This window comes from Camelina sativa, chromosome 5 (assembly GCF_000633955.1).
Source record: "Camelina sativa cultivar DH55 chromosome 5, Cs, whole genome shotgun sequence".
Classification (NCBI taxonomy): Eukaryota; Viridiplantae; Streptophyta; class Magnoliopsida; order Brassicales; family Brassicaceae; genus Camelina; species Camelina sativa.
Genome location: NC_025689.1, coordinates 4,396,257 through 4,413,559, shown reverse-complemented (window position 1 = coordinate 4,413,559; position 17,303 = coordinate 4,396,257). Strand labels below are relative to the sequence as shown.

At 36.8% G+C, this 17,303-nt stretch overlaps 5 protein-coding genes across 9 annotated transcripts; 3 read left to right on the top strand and 2 right to left on the bottom strand.

The window, feature by feature from the left end:
- On the top strand, positions 448 to 1,945 carry LOC104785457 (succinate dehydrogenase assembly factor 1, mitochondrial-like). The gene is made up of 2 exons (XM_010510681.2): positions 448 to 552; positions 1,115 to 1,945. The coding sequence occupies exon 2, from the start codon at positions 1,122 to 1,124 to the stop codon at positions 1,392 to 1,394; it is 273 nt and encodes a 90-aa protein (XP_010508983.1). The 5' UTR covers positions 448 to 552; positions 1,115 to 1,121; the 3' UTR covers positions 1,395 to 1,945.
- LOC104785459 (ribulose bisphosphate carboxylase/oxygenase activase, chloroplastic) lies at positions 1,878 to 4,415 on the bottom strand. Of its 2 annotated transcripts, none has more exons than XM_010510683.2 (7): positions 4,371 to 4,415; positions 3,558 to 3,874; positions 3,364 to 3,469; positions 3,192 to 3,277; positions 2,637 to 3,109; positions 2,257 to 2,549; positions 1,878 to 2,115 (listed from the first exon to the last, which is right to left on the bottom strand). In XM_010510683.2, the coding sequence occupies exons 1-7, from the start codon at positions 4,413 to 4,415 to the stop codon at positions 2,095 to 2,097; spliced, it is 1,341 nt and encodes a 446-aa protein (XP_010508985.1). In that variant the 3' UTR covers positions 1,878 to 2,094. The 2 variants fall into 2 exon arrangements, with proteins under 2 accessions (XP_010508985.1, XP_010508984.1); XM_010510682.2 differs by having other exon boundaries at positions 2,268 to 2,549.
- On the top strand, positions 6,921 to 10,218 carry LOC104785455 (protein HESO1). 3 transcript variants are annotated; one of them, XM_010510677.2, is made up of 9 exons: positions 6,921 to 7,177; positions 7,675 to 7,825; positions 8,087 to 8,251; positions 8,356 to 8,534; positions 8,634 to 8,729; positions 8,840 to 8,909; positions 8,992 to 9,122; positions 9,227 to 9,337; positions 9,443 to 10,218. In XM_010510677.2, exons 2-9 carry the CDS (start codon positions 7,687 to 7,689, stop codon positions 10,052 to 10,054), a joined length of 1,503 nt encoding a protein of 500 aa, XP_010508979.1. In that variant the 5' UTR covers positions 6,921 to 7,177; positions 7,675 to 7,686; the 3' UTR covers positions 10,055 to 10,218. The 3 variants fall into 3 exon arrangements, with proteins under 3 accessions (XP_010508979.1, XP_010508981.1, XP_010508978.1); XM_010510679.2 differs by having other exon boundaries at positions 6,922 to 7,089; positions 7,678 to 7,825; XM_010510676.2 differs by having other exon boundaries at positions 6,922 to 7,089.
- LOC104785456 (probable methyltransferase PMT11) lies at positions 10,184 to 13,773 on the bottom strand. The gene is made up of 9 exons (XM_010510680.2): positions 12,870 to 13,773; positions 12,628 to 12,777; positions 12,257 to 12,527; positions 11,990 to 12,100; positions 11,654 to 11,813; positions 11,194 to 11,451; positions 10,972 to 11,094; positions 10,663 to 10,740; positions 10,184 to 10,543 (listed from the first exon to the last, which is right to left on the bottom strand). The coding sequence occupies exons 1-9, from the start codon at positions 13,602 to 13,604 to the stop codon at positions 10,336 to 10,338; spliced, it is 2,094 nt and encodes a 697-aa protein (XP_010508982.1). The 5' UTR covers positions 13,605 to 13,773; the 3' UTR covers positions 10,184 to 10,335.
- Positions 14,385 to 17,148, top strand: LOC104785453 (BTB/POZ and MATH domain-containing protein 3). Of its 2 annotated transcripts, XM_010510674.2 has the most exons (5): positions 14,385 to 14,928; positions 15,017 to 15,365; positions 15,459 to 15,735; positions 16,210 to 16,258; positions 16,652 to 16,757. In XM_010510674.2, exons 1-4 carry the CDS (start codon positions 14,531 to 14,533, stop codon positions 16,227 to 16,229), a joined length of 1,044 nt encoding a protein of 347 aa, XP_010508976.1. In that variant the 5' UTR covers positions 14,385 to 14,530; the 3' UTR covers positions 16,230 to 16,258; positions 16,652 to 16,757. The 2 variants fall into 2 exon arrangements, with proteins under 2 accessions (XP_010508976.1, XP_010508974.1); XM_010510672.2 differs by lacking the exon at positions 16,210 to 16,258 and having other exon boundaries at positions 14,386 to 14,928; positions 16,652 to 17,148.

Genomic DNA, 17,303 nt, shown 5'->3' with positions numbered 1-17,303 from the left:
GTTTTTTTTTTTTTTTTTTTTTCTTTTTCTTTTTGGTTTTTGTGTGTGTGTTTTAACAAGAAGATTACAGAATTGGCGTATACCCAACCGTCCATTTCGTGTGCTGGCATCTCCTTCTTCTCTTCTTCTTTTTTTTTTCTGCTCTTTCGTAATTAATTAATTAATTAAACGGTTTTTTTTTTTTCTAAAGTTCTTCAAACGGTTTAACCCTGAATTATAATAACTAACCATAACCCCCACTAATTAATTTTGTAAAATGGTAGATTTTTGTTGTTGTAAAATTACAAAAGTAATTTGTTTTTGATTAAATAATGTAATATGGGTCATTTAATTATATTCTCTTAATTAATAAGTATTATAGAAAAAAGAAAATTAATATATGTAGGAAGATTGCAAAAGCCATTATAGTCAATAAATAAAAGCCCATTAAAGCCCAGTAAAAATTGTAAATTCGCCTTTCTCTATTCAATGGTTCCGTGTCTGCTGAATAGTGTGAATCCCAGAAGAGTTTCTTCAATTTCTCCTTCTTTCGATTTTGAAGATATTTTACAGGTACGCGCTTGCTCTTTCCTTCACAACATCATCTTCTCCTTCTTCTTCTTGCATCTCTATTCTGAAATCATCCACTCGAAGATCAGAAACTCTCAATCTCTATAGTTGTAATCTGGAAAAAAATAGATTTTTTTAGGAAATGTGAAATTAGGCCGGTTCTGGGAATATTTGTGTGATGAAAACTTTATGGAAGATCTCGTTTACTAAATGTTGTTGGCAATTCTAGTTACATAGAATTACTTCTCTGAGTTTGTGTTAGTTAAAAAAAAAAACTAATGGAATTGAAAAATCCTTTGTTGGGATGGTCACAAGTGCTTTAGTGTCTCTCTTAGTTTGATTGATAGATCCCAAAAGGCTTATGCTTTTTTCCTTGGGTGAGATTAACATTGTCTGTTGTTTTTCATGAATAACCCACCCATTTCTGATTGAAGCTTACTGTTCTATTCCCTAAACTGCGTACTACATGTTTCTTGATTGTTTCATCACTGTGCTTCTATACTTGTTTGTTCTCTGCTTGGTAATGAGTTACTTGCCAATTAATGAACTTTTTTGGTGTTTAAAGAGTGAAAATGGGAGCTTCGAAACTTTCGGGGATGCAAAAGCAAGTCCTGAGTCTCTACAGGGGATTTCTAAGAGCAGCTCGTTCTAAGCCAATAGAAGACAGGAAGAGAATAGAGATGATCGTGTCAACAGAGTTCCGCCACAACTCTAAAGAGGTCGACCGTAAGAATTTCCAGTACATCGAGTATTTGCTTCGGTTAGGTACTAAACAGCTCGATCAACTCAAAAGCCCTGACATAGTTAGTCTCTCCTCCGTGAAGGTCGTTGCATCTAAATCCTGATATTTTTGCTCTCAGCCTTTAAGGCTCTAGTGAATTTATAGATGACAGAGACAGGAACTCGATTCGTTTTCCAACATTGGTTTTATATATATATGTATGAATATGATGATGCATGAACTGCCATGGATGTTCAAGAGCCATTACAAAATAAAATGATTTGTGATCATTTGTGTATCTACTACTAATACTCCTCAAGCTAAGAGAATGACAAGATTTGTTGTATCAGATTTTTTTTCTTTGTAAGAATGCAATACTAGTGGATAATGTAGTGGTTGATTCATGTTTCAATCGATGCTCTTGCTTTACTTGAATGTGATACAGTTTCTGGCTAAATAGTAAGGGCGTTATAGGTGGTCTGACATCTGTGATCTCATTCGTTTTGTCTATTGGCTACTCTGGCTAGTGTGTATACTATGCATTGCAAGAAGAAATGTAGTTTATGATAAAGGCAATTTTAAATTATCAATGTGTTGCACATGATCATAAAAAAAGAAAAGAAGAAAAGATGACAAGACCCAATCCACAATTACACAAAGGGGAAAAAAAAAAGAGACCCAAAAGAGACAATAGGAGTAAAAACAGCAATTTAGTAAGTAGGAGAATACTCAAAAGTTGTAGACACAGGTTCCATCGTCACTTCTAGCCGTTGGATCAAAGTTTTGAGCCGCAGGATCAGTACATCCTTCAGGAACAGGTAGGTTTACTTGCTGGGCGGCTTTGCCTGCAATTCAAGTAAGTTTAACTTCAGAAACCCTAATTCCATTTTCTTTTCTTTTTTCGTGTCCTCTTCTTTTATCATATCCAATTGATTCAATCAGTTGGGCTAACCAAACTGAAAAGAAAAAAAAAAAGAAGTTCAGACCTGGTCTTTACCGTAGAAAGTTCCGCGGTCGATGGCATCAGCGTTAGCATCTCCCAAGGCAGCCTGGCTGAGGTAGGTGTCGGCAAGTTGGACTCTCTTGACATTATCTTGTTCCATCACAAGCATGTTTCCATACTCCATAAGCTTCTCAAGAGTCATCTCGGGTTGCTCGAACTTGGGAGGTCCTTCCCTTGAGTTCACCAGCCTCTTTCCGATCTTCTCCACTCCAAGTCCCTCAACAAACTTCCTCACTTCATCATCGTACACTCTCGCCCTCAAAGCACCGAAGAAATCTGTCCATACGAACATGAATTAGGATCTGCACAAGTTCCTCCTATATAGACAGAATACGGGTTAACGTTAGCCAGAATCTTTCTTACCGATGGATTGACCAGGGAACTTATCAACAAGGGTGACTATGTCCTCGTCTGCGATCTTGTCGGTCTGGAAGATACCCTTGCAGACACCAATACGGTCTTCACGGGTAGGTGCCCAGTAGAACTTCTCCATACGTCCGTCACGGATGAGAGGAGCGTAAAGGGTGGAGAAATCGTTACCGGTGACAATGATTGGGACACGTGCGTTCTCTTCCTTGTTGTACATTCCTGGGAGCTGGACGTTGGTTGGGGCATCAGCAATGTTCATGAGTGTTGCGTTCACCATCTGGTTGTTGACAGTGTACTGAGTGGTACCACCCATACGACCCGCACCAGCATCAAGATCGTTGATGAAGAGACAACACATCTTTCCCTTCTTGATCATGTCAGCTGCCTCACGGTACCTCTGACGGATAAGCTTGGCTGGTTCTCCTGCGTTTCCACTCTCAAGCTCTCCAGCACTCATCATGATTGGGCTGCAAAAAGATTTTAACTTTTTTAGATTTTTTTCGATGATATTAAAACGGGTCGAGATCGGAGTTTAATAACTGAACTCACTTGATACCCATCTTGGCCATGACAAGCTCACACTGGAAGGATTTACCTTGACCTTTGCCTCCCCAAATACCCAAAATAAGTGGAACCTATGAAAGTAAAACAGAGCATTTCAAGATCAATCAAATTGTGTAATAACTCAAAATTGCAACCAAAAATAGTCTTAAGTAAATACCTTAATGTTAGGCAAGGTCAAGAAGTTCTTGGTGATGTGAACAACAAGCTTGTCCATGAAAGCAGGAGCAATGTAAAACCCATCCATCATGTTGTCCAAGTTGTACCTATTCCAAGAAGTAAAGACAATTTAAAACCAAGATTCTAAAATCGATATAGAACTAATGAGAGATCTAAAGAGAGATGAAAACTCACTGCCTAAGGCCTTGGCTGATGTATTCGTATGAGCTAAGGACAGCGTGGTGAGTTCCGGTTCCCATAGGAGCTTGGAAGACAGAGTCAACCAAACCCTTTCCTCTGGTGATGTCTTGTTGATCATCAGACATGTCGTAGGCAAGACCCTTCCATCTGTCTCCATCGGTTTGTTTGTCTTCTTTCACAGCCAACACCTTGAATGATCCGTTGCTCTTCTTGTTGCTCTGTGCGAATCTCGACACAGTTACAACTTTGTTTCCCAAGAAGGTCGACGCTGGGGCTGATGTAGCTCCAGATCCTGACCCGTTTAAGCTCAACTGCAACAAACAACACACACAAACAGGTCAAACACCAATCTTGAATTTTAGTTCATATGGTTCAAGAACCGGTTTAGAGACTATTCCTAAGGATAATAAAAGGTGTTCAATCGGAAACCAAACCGAACCGGGTATAAGCGGAAGATTAAACCATACTTTATTTTGGTTCACACAGTTCAAGGTACAGAATTATTCCTGAAGACTCTACAGTTCTAACCTATCTGAACCACAAACTAAACAAACATAAAGTAAAAATCCTACAAGACTACAGTTTCAGTGCAATTGTACTATACTTTCCACATCGGTTTGAACATAGTTCCCAAGTAGAGACCAAAAGAATCATCAAAGTATCTTTAGATATCCTAGTTAAAGTACCAGATTCTTCTGTTCTGTCAGAGAATCTCAAAGTGATGCAAAAATGTCAAATTCTTGAGCTATAAGTATAATTAAGATTCACGTTAACATTAAACCAGTTGTGAAAGAGATTGAAGTGTACCGGAGCTCTGTTGATGGCACCGACGGTGGAAACTGCGGCGGCCATATCTCACGACTGCGACAAGTGTGCAACACACAAGAAGCTGAAGAGAGAGAGAGAATTTGATTGGTTGAAGAAGAAGAAGAAGAAGCAGTGAATGAGAGATGTTGGTGTGGGCAAGAAACAGAGAGATTTATAAAGCGAGTGATCAGCAACCAATTCGTTATCTCTTCGTCCTCCAAGTTTAACTCTCTGAACGCCACACGATGCGGATTGGCCAACTTGCCACGTGGCGCCACGAGGAAGATGATTAGGAGGCTTCTGTTTTGATTGGTCCACGTGGAATATGTTTTATGAGGTTGTAGTGAAATGGCTGATTTGTGCCACTGGATTTGTCTTAGCTTGGAGTGAAGATTATTACATTATTTATTACCACATATGCTTTTGAAAATCATTGTTGTTGCTTTTTTTTTTTCTTTTTTTCTAAGGATTGAGGTTAGCCATTCATATGTGATCATGATACTTCTACACTCTTCTTCGTACGATACCATTCCAAATTTTGGATAATGACAATTACTTATTGATAAGTAATGTTCCAAATACGGTGTAAACTGATTGGCTGAGAGAAATTGTCTTAGCTAATAGGCTAGATTTCTTATTTTATCATACAACATCCATTTTTTTGTTGTATTAGCTAAGTTATATGAAAAAACGATGTGGTTACCAAATTAACCATGGATTTAATTACCAACCGTTAACAACTAATTAATAGTTTTATGGATAAGATACTTAGTTTATCCCTTTAAGATGTGGAGTAAAAAAGTTCAAGATATATATAATTTCTAGATAGAGTGTTTAAAGCTTAAAATCTAATTATGTGTTTCCTTCTCTAATTATGAGTGATGGAATTGCTTGCAATATGTACAGTTTGTGTCCTAAAATTACTTTATGTGGTTGGTTTATGAGAGGATAAAAAGTTTGCGTTAGATGTAGACATGTAGTTAGTAAGTTGTTCAATTGCCCATTTAACTACACTAATTAGTGGATAAGTCTTTCTACCATTTTTTGCCAAAGCTTCTAATTTTATGCTAACTTTCATACATACATATACAAATATATACTTACTTCTATGACTTTGGTGGTTCTTACAAACAAATCATAGTAAAATAATCTCAAAATTGACTTTTATTTTCCAAAATGATAACTATCATAAATTATTTATATATTTTTTCTTTTTGGTCATAACTTATTGCCACCTCATAGTTAATTACTAGCTCTAAATAGTAAAAACATCTTATCTACTATTTTTTTAAAAAACATTTGTTTATGCATAAAAAATGCAAAACACTAAGCCATAAAATGAAACATTTTATTTGTATATGCGGAATATTTTTCATCCTCATTCCTTATTTATCTTTGGTAATTCAACCATTGTATTTCATGACGATCGAGTATTATTGTATCACAATTCACAGGCGGAGTCACAAATTTCCAAGTTTAGGATTTGTTCTCTATCGACGAATCAATATATATATATATATATATATGTGTTTTTTTAAAAGAAAAGTATATATATTTCTTATAGGCAAAAAGGGAGCAACAATTATTGATATGATATCAAAATCAAGGACAAATGGACAACATGTAAGAAACTAAACTATTGCTAACAAATGTAGACTTATTCTCACAATGGTAGTGTTAACAAAAGTTTGAGTGAGATTTTAACTTTTCAGAAAGGAATCTTTTAGAAAAATAACTAAGATAACAAAATACTTTAAGTGTCCAAAAGAACATGGTAAAAAGATATGCAAATTTTAAGTACCCACAAGGGATTTTAACCAAAAAAAAAAAAGTATCAACAAGAGTAAGTGATGGTTATAGTATACATGAGATTTTAAATGTATCGGGCTTAGAAGATAAAAATACCGATTGAGTTTAAGGTGTAAAGACTTTAATAATTTTAAATCCAATTTTAATACTTACACAGTTAAAAAATAAAAAGCATTCCTTAATTTTTTCTTACTGCCAATTTCATTTTATTTGGTCTTGTTAGTTGTTATGCTCTGTCTTTCTTAAAGCCTACAATTTAAGAGTTATTTATTTGTGATGAGCTATTAAAGTATAAAAGAGGTTGCATCAAAATCATACAGTAAGCAATGCTAAAAAATGTTTATAATGAAAGTAGATTTGAATTACTATTCACTCGTTTGATAACTTAAGTTAGAGATATAATAAGTCAATAACATCAGATTTTAGATGATTTTTTTCTTTTATAAAAAAAATTTCTATGAAAGAAGATTTTTTTATTTTTTTTTGGTTCTGGTTCAGGTCATTCTTCGACAAATGATCACGACGAGTGAGGGCAAATGCATGATAGAAGAACGTAAGAACATTTTTTGTATACCAAAATATTTGATTGAATTAACTCTCTTATCTAATTTTTTTTCCCCCAATTGGTAAATCCAACAATGTATTGTAGTAGTATTTTGTATATTTTGAATTAGTTAATCCGCTAAAAAAAGATGGTCACATCATGCATTGATTCATTCACTGAATAAAAAAGCAAAGAAAGACAAGTTTCCTTAGTCGCATTGAATTGAATAAAATAAAAGTAAAACCTTCCACAAGTGCAGAGACTTTTCATTGTCTTCTTTCCTTGAGAGCGCATAATTGTTTGAGAGCAGTCTCAACTCTCAAGTTGGGTGACTCGGTACGGATCGCTGATTTGGGAGAGAACGAGGTAGGAAAACCCTAGATCGGAATTTGATTCTGCAAGGGTTTCTTCATCTCCTTCGAAATCATCATTCTCTAAAGTTCTAGTGGACTCGGTACTCAATGTTATATACTGATTGATTCTTTTTTATTAGGTTTTGGGTAGAGTTTTGATTTCACAGTTCTGATGATGATACAAAATTGTGGGCTTATTGGGGTTTAGAGAATGAAGAATATAATCTTGCTTTTTTGGTTTTAGTGACAAAAAAAGGTTGTTCCTTTGGAGTAGTTAGTGAGAGAGAGATATCAAAAAAATCGAACCTTGATGACGTTTTTGTTTTATACGCTTGTTCATGTCAAGAATTTACTTTGATTGGAGATTTTAAAAGTGTAGAAAATGAGGAATTTTGCTTTTTTGGGTTATATAGTGACAAAGGTTATTACTTTGGAGTAGGTGGTGAGCCTTGACGTTTGTTTTAGTGAGATTTTGGTTAGAACCAGTGGTTTAATCATAAGAATTTTACTTTGACTGGAGCTTGTGAAGTCTTTGTGTTACTGTTTCGTAATGTTTTCTTTGAGATAACTTGGCAATGTGTGTTTGTTATTGTTGTAGAAGAGCCAGACGATGAGTAGAAACCCTTTTCTTGATCCTACCCTTCAAGAAATTCTTCAAGTGATTAAACCTACACGAGCAGATTGGGATACAAGGATCGGAGTGATTGATCAGTTGCGTAGCGTTGTACAATCTGTAGAATGTTTAAGAGGTAATGACTCTTGATGCACTCTTGTGCTTCTCTCAATATTTTTAGTACTACTGTCTCTTAATGCCGTGAACCATACCCACCATGGATGTGATTATGATTTTGAAATAAAAGATAGTCTCTACTGAATTTTTAGTTGCAGAATAGTAAAAGTGGTTCAATGTTACTCTTTCCCGCTATTGTCCTTCTGTAAACCAATGATTTCATCTGTACTTAGAAAAGAAAGTTGCTTATAGCCCATTTTTCTGGTTTTGGTATTGTTAGGTGCTACTGTTCAACCCTTTGGATCTTTTGTGTCAAATCTCTTCACACGATGGGGAGACTTGGACATCTCTGTTGACTTATTCAGCGGTTCTTCTATCTTGTTCACTGGAAAGAAGCAGAAACAAACTTTACTCGGACATTTGCTTCGAGCCCTAAGAGCGAATGGTAATTCGTTTATCTTTGTTTCACTTGTTTTTTTGCCTTATGTTTAAAGTATTCTTTTCATGTGGCGATTTGTCTCACCTCCATAATCATGCAACAAACAACAGGTCTATGGTACAAACTGCAATTTGTTATTCATGCGAGAGTACCCATTCTCAAAATCGTGAGCGGACACCAGAGAATTTCTTGTGACATATCTATTGATAATCTGGAAGGGCTTTTGAAGAGCAGGTTCTTGTTCTGGATCAGTGAAATAGATGGGAGATTCCGTGACCTGGTTTTGCTAGTAGGTTAACATGCAAATAAAACAAGATTGGTGTGTATCTCTAAAGGTTTAATTTGATTCTTTGACATATACATATCTCGTGTATTCTACCATTTATAGGTGAAGGAATGGGCCAAAGCTCATAATATCAACGATTCGAAGAGCGGGACTTTCAACTCTTACTCTCTCAGTTTGTTAGTCATCTTCCATCTTCAGGTAAGATAGATGTTCTCTATTCATAGATTCTGCTGCCTTCAGCCTTCTGCAGTTACTGCATCATTATAAAAACATAGTGTTTTGATAATGTTTTGTGTTGTTTGGTACAGACTTGTGTGCCTGCAATCTTGCCTCCTCTAAGAGATATATATCCAAAGAGTGCGGTTGATGATCTGAAAGGTACCTTCTATGAAAAGGTTTTCAAGCCTAACCACATAACAGTTACGAGCTTTTGGGATTTTAGCGCCATAGTCTCTTGTAGGTGTACGTAAAACAGCAGAGGAAAGTATAGCGCAAGTTACTGCTGCTAATATAGCGAGATTTAAATCAGGCACAGCAAAATCAGCCAACCGAAGCTCACTCTCGGAGCTTTTGGTCTCGTTTTTTGCAAAGGTGATTTGATTTCTCATACATTCTAGCTTTAAACTTTTTGTTTCGCTTAGTGTGTAACATCCATTAAAGTACTCTTGATTCTGCTGTGTCAATGTGTCTATCAGTTTTCAGACATAAACTTGAAGGCACAAGAGCTCGGTGTTTGCCCGTTTACTGGAAGATGGGAAAACATAAGCACCAACACTACATGGCTGCCAAAGACGTACTCACTCTTTGTAAGTCTCCATCTCTGTCTTTCTCTTATCCTCTTGTTGAGTTATATACATCGTTATGGCACCATGTGAGTCTCCCGATTAAAGTGTGAATGGTGTGTGTTTCAGGTTGAAGATCCTTTTGAGCAGCCGCAGAACGCAGCAAGGAGTGTGAGTCGTAGAAATTTGGACAGAATAGCTCAAGTATTTCAGATCACATCGCGCCGTCTTGCCTCAGATTGCAATAGAAATTCCATCATTGCGGTTCTGACAGGGCAACACATTCACCAGTCTTTGTACAGAACAATAAGCCTCCATAGTCAACATCATGCAAATGGTACGCACAATGTTCGTAATCTGCAAGGTCAGTCTAGGCCATGGAACCAGCAAATGCAGCAAAATTGGTCACAGAGCTACAATACCCCAAATCCACCATATTGGCCACCACAACAACAGTCCCGACCACAACAGAATTGGCCTCAGAACAACCCCAGGAATCTTCAGAGGCAACCATCTGTCCAGGGCCAAACTTGGCCTGTAATCACACAAAGTCAAACACAGCAGAAGAGTCAAAATAAGAATGGGAACCGACCGTTCAAAAATACATCTGCAGGTTCAAGTCAAAATCAGGGCCACATTGGTAAGCCATCAGGTCATATGAATGGTGTGAACTCTGCAAGACCTGCAACAATAATTCCAAGCCAACGCGGACAGATGTGGAGACCGAGATCTGAGCATTAGAATGCGTTGTGCAGACATGGTCAAGAGAGATACTCCCTCACATATTTTTGGATGATTTTGTATTCTGACCTTGGGGCTTTGTTCTATTAATCCTATTGTTACAATCAACGAATTTGCAATTGCAGAATGTTAATACTAAATGTCGAGGACTAGGTAAACCTTTACTCAGTAAAACACCACAATCAAATTTACAGTTACATAATGAGAAGAAAAAAGAAGAAAACAATAAGAGACTAGCAAACAATATATTGTGTTGACTAAGTGCAGTAACTTGTCTGGTATCAAGCTCGTAGGAGACGCTTCTCGCATGTTAGAATCCTGTAACTTGCGTGAGGACCCTCAGATGTGTCACGAAGAGAAGTATGCCAACCCATAGCCTTTGTGATTTCTTGAATTTCATCCATAACATCAATTGAATCCCTAATGTATGCTCTTCCACCTGGTCTTAGTATCCGGTCCATCTCTAATAATATGGTTGACATATCGCATCTGATGCATTGTTTATCATTATTGAAACAAAGACAAATGGTTAAGCTCAATTATAGGCACCAAACGACCACATACTCAGTTATAAATCATTTTCAAATTGAGTTACAGATAATGCTTACCTTTTTCTCTCGATTGAGAAGAGTCCTGAAGCATGTAAGAAGTCATATGTCCTTGGGTATGTATCAAATGGTTCACACCTGTGGTGAATGCAAGACTTATTAAAACAATCAAATCCAGAATCTAAATCTTAGTTTATCTTAAGAAAAATTAAACAGATGAAATGTTTTGCTTAAATCAAAAACATGAGCAGGAAACAAACAAGAATAGTCACAGAACACTCTTAAGGAGTCACCAGATTCTAAGGAATTAACAATACGTTTCATTATTCTATGTTTTTATATGATAGATTGTAAGGAGAAAAATAGTACCAATCGTGCATCACTCCTAATAATCCACGATCATAAATGACAGGCAATGTGTTAGGCCCACTGACAGGAACCACACTTAGAACCCAGCAATCGAGTTTATGATCATTTAGTGCAGCTGCAAATCTGTTAAAGCCAAAGAAATTAAGTAACGAGAGTTAAGCTAAGATACTGAGACATTTATACCATCAGCGAGAGTAATAACATAATTATATTATTTCATACCCGCCAAAACCTGCTCTCATGTCCAAAACGTTTCTTAGTTTCATCTTTTTCCATTTTAAGGCGCGGATAAATCCCCCAACAATTTCATTCCAGAACTTTGACTCTGCTTTGAATAGTTCTTTCCTAGCAATGTAGGAATCAAATTTTATCGTCTGCAGCCTATCAGGTGGAGTATGTAGACGGGCAGGCCATAAGGGGACATTTCCTCCATATCCATTCTCAGGTATGCGACTGATACAAGGTTTCAGATTTGTGTACCTAAAACAAGAAAACAACATGAGACATAGAAAGTGTGATTTTGTTGCACCCATTGTCACAGACCAAAGTTAATAGACCGACTAAATGCAATCAAACAAATTAACTTGAAAAAACTTGAAGTTTAGCAACTCTGGTAGTATAAAGAACATATAAATGTCCTTGTATCACAAAGAAAGAAAAACAGAAAGTTTAGCAGCTGTACCAAACATCGTCGGGGTCATCAGATTCATCACAAAGAGGAGGTTTGGTTCCAGATTCACGACTTAAATAACAATTGTTATTCAAAGGCTTCTGCCAGATTGCAACGTATCCTTCCTTCTTTACCAGTTTCCAGCAAAGGCTAGTAGTAAGATTTAACATCTCTGGAAAATAAAATGTGAGATTAAAAGAGTAGACATAGTGGCAGAATCTATGTAGACAAACAAAATTTTTTCCCTATACCCACAGAGACAATATGTCATTCTAACTTTCCATATTCTTCATTTCGCTAATAAAGCTATGATCACAGCCTACTCAAAGCAGATTAAGAGGATGTTACCTGTCCATTGTTCTTCCAGAGCGGGTTCATGCTTATAAACAGGCTGTGCAGCCCAAGCAAAATATCCTCCAGCGCGCAGCATTCTATTGATCTCAAGGAGCAAAATTCCATCTTTATCACAAAAAATAAAACAGCAGAATGAGAATTTCTCTACATGTAAAAGAAGCTAAGGCCTAGTTCACATAGGGAGTTGAAGCTACAATGGGTGCAAATTTAATAATCTCTTGATGTATTACATGAAGAATCAAGCACACCAGTGAACCTTACCATCACGAGTCCAGTTTATTCTACATCGTGAACAATGAATAAGATCAAAAGCTTGGCTTGGATATAACAAACGCCTTGTAGCAAATGCTGCCGCCATAGCAGGCACACCACGCTCAAGAGCAAATTGAATTTGGTTCTCGTGGACATCTTTTGGTGCAACAGACATTGTCAAGACATCACGTGTCAATAGATAAGCGCCAAAACTCGCCACACCACAACCAACATCCATAGCAACCCTAATATGCTTGCCAAACGTGATATCAGAAACCATCTGCAAAGACAAAAGTCCAGACCTCAACATCAGATAAAAAGATAAAATAGATAGGTGACGACACTAAAGCAAAAACTACTACTAGGGAAAAATGAGCAACCTTAGACATCTGATCCAAGTACTGATCAGCCCCATGAATAAACTGTGTACCACCTCCAGGAAACTTGAACTTGTTCTTATCTCGTGAAATCCAGTTCTGACCACCTTTGTCTTCAACAAGCCGAGTATGAGGAACATTGCTAAACCACACCTATCCATAAGTATAAAATTCCAAACACTACTTAAGCTAGTTCCAAGACAATGTTACTCTAACAAGAGAATGCAAACCAAAAGGAGTAGTACCTCGTCACGGCTTTTAGGCCATGGAACAGGCTGACGATAACCTTTAGGAGGCGGAACCAAGCAATTTAAGCCTTTACCTTTGGCAGGACAATGACGCTCGAATCTCTCACCACGCTCAGTCGATTTAAGCTTCTTGATCGCATCAGTATTATCCAAACAAGGTATATACTCTCTCATGCTCTCACGACACATCCCAAATTTCTTAACTCTAACTCTATCCTTAGAATCGCCGTCTCTTTTCGTTTCAACGATCTCAGTCTGATTCCCCCAATCTTCCACAGCAGCATCGGTCTCAACCTCTCCCACTTCAAAATCATCAGACATCACCCCGTTCGCATCTACTATCCCAAAGCTCTTAACCGGACCAGGCGGAGGAGGAGGAGAAGGAGAAGGCGGAGGTGGAGAAGGCGGAGGAGGAGGATTAGCTTCAACCGTAACCTTCTCCGTCTCAGCCACCACCGCCGACGGAGGCGGTTGTGATTGATTATCGGTATGGTTAGAAGGAATAATCTCTGATAAATTGAAGAGTCTGTTACTGTTGGGAGAGACGGAGACCTCAGGGATCGAGCTGCTGCCGGCGGAGGAGGTGGAAGAGGAGAAGAAGATGAGCTGTTGGTAGCTATCGTCGGACCAGTGTTTGCCTAAGTAGAAGAAAGCGACGGTGACGAGAACTAAGGCGGAGATCTTGACGAGAGTAGGGGATTTGAAGAGATCGCCATTGGTGAGTGGTTTCATTATTAGCTTGCGCGTTAAGGATCAGCGATCTCTTCTGGATCTGCACACAGTGTTGTGCGTGTGTGCGAGAGAGAGACTAGTTAGTAATATTAATAATTTTACAGTTGTGCTGGTTTTTGGATTTTTCTAGCGTTCGGTAAAGTTGCATTACAAAAGAATTTGCAGAATTTGCAGAATTTTCAGATTCAGTTACAAGTTCACAAATTTGCAGATCTCTAATTAAATTGGCAGTTTTGTTTCTTGGTTAAGTTAATTGTATTTTCTTAAAAGGGGGATTTTTTTTTTGTAATATAGAAAAGAGTCTCTAAAAATAAAATAAAAAAACTTTTAAAACATCATTGGTTTTTTAACTAGAATTTTGTTTTTAACACTATTAACTTGATTTTTTTCTTACAGAAAAAATGGCATAAATTTTTTACCATTATTCGTAAAAAAATTGGATACATTATTACATTTTATATGAAAATAATGATTAACATTTTTCTAATTCATTAAAATTTGATAGAAATTATATTTTGGAAGCAAATGATAAAAAGATACTACTAAAAAGACAAATTATATTCAGACTAGAGAATATTTATGGCTATTTATATACACATTAAATGTTTGTCTTAACTCTTAATCACAGTTTTCTTCTGATATTAGTATATTACCAAAAAAAAAAAAAAGGTGAAAATGAAATTAAAAACATTAAAGACAGAGGGGCACACACTCTCATCTCCCATCTCTAACAAAGTACAACACTTCTTTTTTAAAATTCATTCATTCCCCTCAGAAGAGGAGAAGAAGTCCATTTAAAAAAAAAAAATAAATAAAGACACAAAAAAAAAAAAAAAAAAAAAGTTTCCCCCAAATCCGATTTCGATTTTTTATGTTCACAGTTCTCAAATCGGAAAATTCCTCTTAAGAAGACGACGGGGCGAATCATGACCACCGTCGTTAGTGGTGGTGTAGAGCAGCAGATAATACCCGATTCAGTATCCACCTCGTTCATCGAGACGGTGAATGGTTCGCACCAGTTTACAATCAAAGGCTACTCTCTCGCCAAAGGCATGAGCCCCGGGAAATTTATTCAAAGCGATGTCTTCTCCGTCGGTGGTTACGATTGGGCGATTTACTTTTATCCCGACGGCAAGAACCCTGAGGATCAGTCCTTGTACATCTCTTTGTTCATCGCTTTAGCTAGTGATTCTAATGATATTAGGGCTTTGTTTGAGCTCACGCTAATGGATCAGAGTGGTAAAGGAAAACATAAAGTGCATAGTCACTTTGATCGTGCTCTTGAAGGTGGACCTTATACGCTCAAGTATAAAGGAAGCATGTGGTAATTTTAGTTAGATTTTGCCTTTGTTAAAATTAGTTTAGATTTGAAAAATGGTTAGAGTCTAAGTTGTGTTTTGAATTTTTTGCAGGGGTTACAAACGTTTTTTCAGAAGATCAGCTTTAGAAACTTCTGATTACATAAAGGATGATTGTCTTGTTGTTCATTGTACTGTTGGTGTTGTTAGAGCTCGGCTTGAAGGTCCAAAACAGTATGGCATTGTGTTACCTTTGTCTAATATGGGACAGGGATTGAAAGACTTGTTAGATTCTGAAGTTGGTTGTGATATAGCTTTTCAAGTTGGAGATGAAACTTACAAAGCTCACAAACTGATTCTTGCGGCACGCTCGCCTGTCTTTAGAGCTCAGTTTTTTGGACCAATTGGGAATAACAATGTGGATAGAATTGTGATTGACGATATTGAACCTTCTATCTTCAAGGTAATTTTTTTGTTAAGTGTTACATTGTTAATAGGTTGTTGTTACATGCATTTTACATATTCTACTGACTTGGGATCTTGAAATTTTTTATAGGCTATGCTTAGCTTCATCTACACTGATGTACTTCCTGATGTGCATGAAATTACTGGGTCAGCTTCTGCTAGTTCGTTCACAAACATGATACAACATCTCTTGGCAGCTGCTGATCTCTATGACCTTGCAAGGTTAAAGATATTATGTGAAGTTCTGCTTTGCGAAAAACTTGATGTTGATAATGTGGCAACAACACTTGCCCTTGCTGAACAGCACCAATTCTTCCAGCTCAAAACGTTCTGCTTAAAATTTGTTGCATCTCCAGCCAACTTGGGAGGTACGTGTTGTCATGTATATGCATGTTTTCTTGCTTCAATTGCAACAGTATTATCATGTGATGAGATAGTAGAATGTATAGGTCCTGCTTTGAATTGGTTTTACTATTAATGTGGTAAACTTTGTTTAAAGATGATGTGCTGCCATGGAGATTTTTCTCATCAGTTTACAACTTTAGCTATACCTTGACTTTAGAAAACAATGGCAATAGTAGTTGAGAGAACAAATTTATTAAACTATATATATAATCCACTAAATTTTTTAAGATTCCAAACATATCGAAACCTTGTATGCATGACCATCTACCTTTTTTGTATTATCCGGCTTATATAATGCATTTGGTGCTTGGTGCTTGTTGCTTGTTGCTTGTCAGCAATAATGATCCATTAAAGATGTTGGGTGTATTATTAATGGAAGTTTGTTGAGCTAGTATACTTGTTTAACTTTCTTGTTCTTATGTTCGATTTGTATATAGGAGACTCGATGCATGATTAGACGGCTTGAGGTTTATCATCCTCAACTAGGTGCGATAATAGTTCTTTTGGTTTTTTTTATTGACAATCTAGTTTAAAGACAATGCCTAGCCAATGGGTAAAATATGTTTTGCATTCTGGAAGATAGAGATTATATAGCACATACATGTCCTGGTCTTAATGTTGAATTTCACGTAAATGCTAGTATTCACATCTAAAGGCAGAACTTAAAACTAAATATTTCTTTCTTTCTCTAGAATTGAAACTGGTGAATTTTAGCTCACAAGACTTCCATTAATCACCCAACATCTCTTCATCGATAATATGTTTCTTTTCCAACATCACTTTTTAGCTTGTCTGTAACAGAGTGCTATCAGTTGGATGATATTATTGATGAAGAGAATCCAGGAAAACTAAAAAGTAAGTTGATGTTGTTTTGTGCAGCTGTAATGAAGTCTGAAGGGTTCAAGCACTTGAAACAGAGCTGTCCCACTTTGTTATCTGAGTTGTTGAACGCTGTTGCAGCAGCAGATAAGAGCTCGACGAGTGGACAATCGAACAAGAAAAGAAGTGCGAGCAGTGTCTTAGGGTGTGACACTACAAATATGAGGCAAGTGAGAAGGAGGACATAGGATTCAATCCAAATGATAGTAGTAAGCTTTCCTCGCGCCTTGTTTTGACAGTTTCAAATGAACTCTGGTGCTACTTTACTGATCTGGAAGCAAAGCATAAACCAAGTTTGGTTTGCTCAACCTCGTTATTGTAATGAATAATTATTGTTCGTAGTATGTCAACAGTAGTGTAAAGCTTTTAGGCAATAGACATCTGATTACTTTTCAGTAAGTATCTTGTCTTTGTCTTTGAATTCTCTTCAGTTTTAGAGCTGTTTCCGTGTTTGTAGAAAAAAAAGCTTATTATATATATATAATTGAATCGTAAAACCGTTTTCCCATAATCATAATGAAGTCGTAATTTTGTAGAGACATGAAATATGACTGAACCAAACTGTGTCTGTCGAACGTTTATATCTATGTGACAAAAGAAAGTTCAATTCAAACCCCTAAAGACGTTCTAAATTGCTACGATTCTCTTAAGA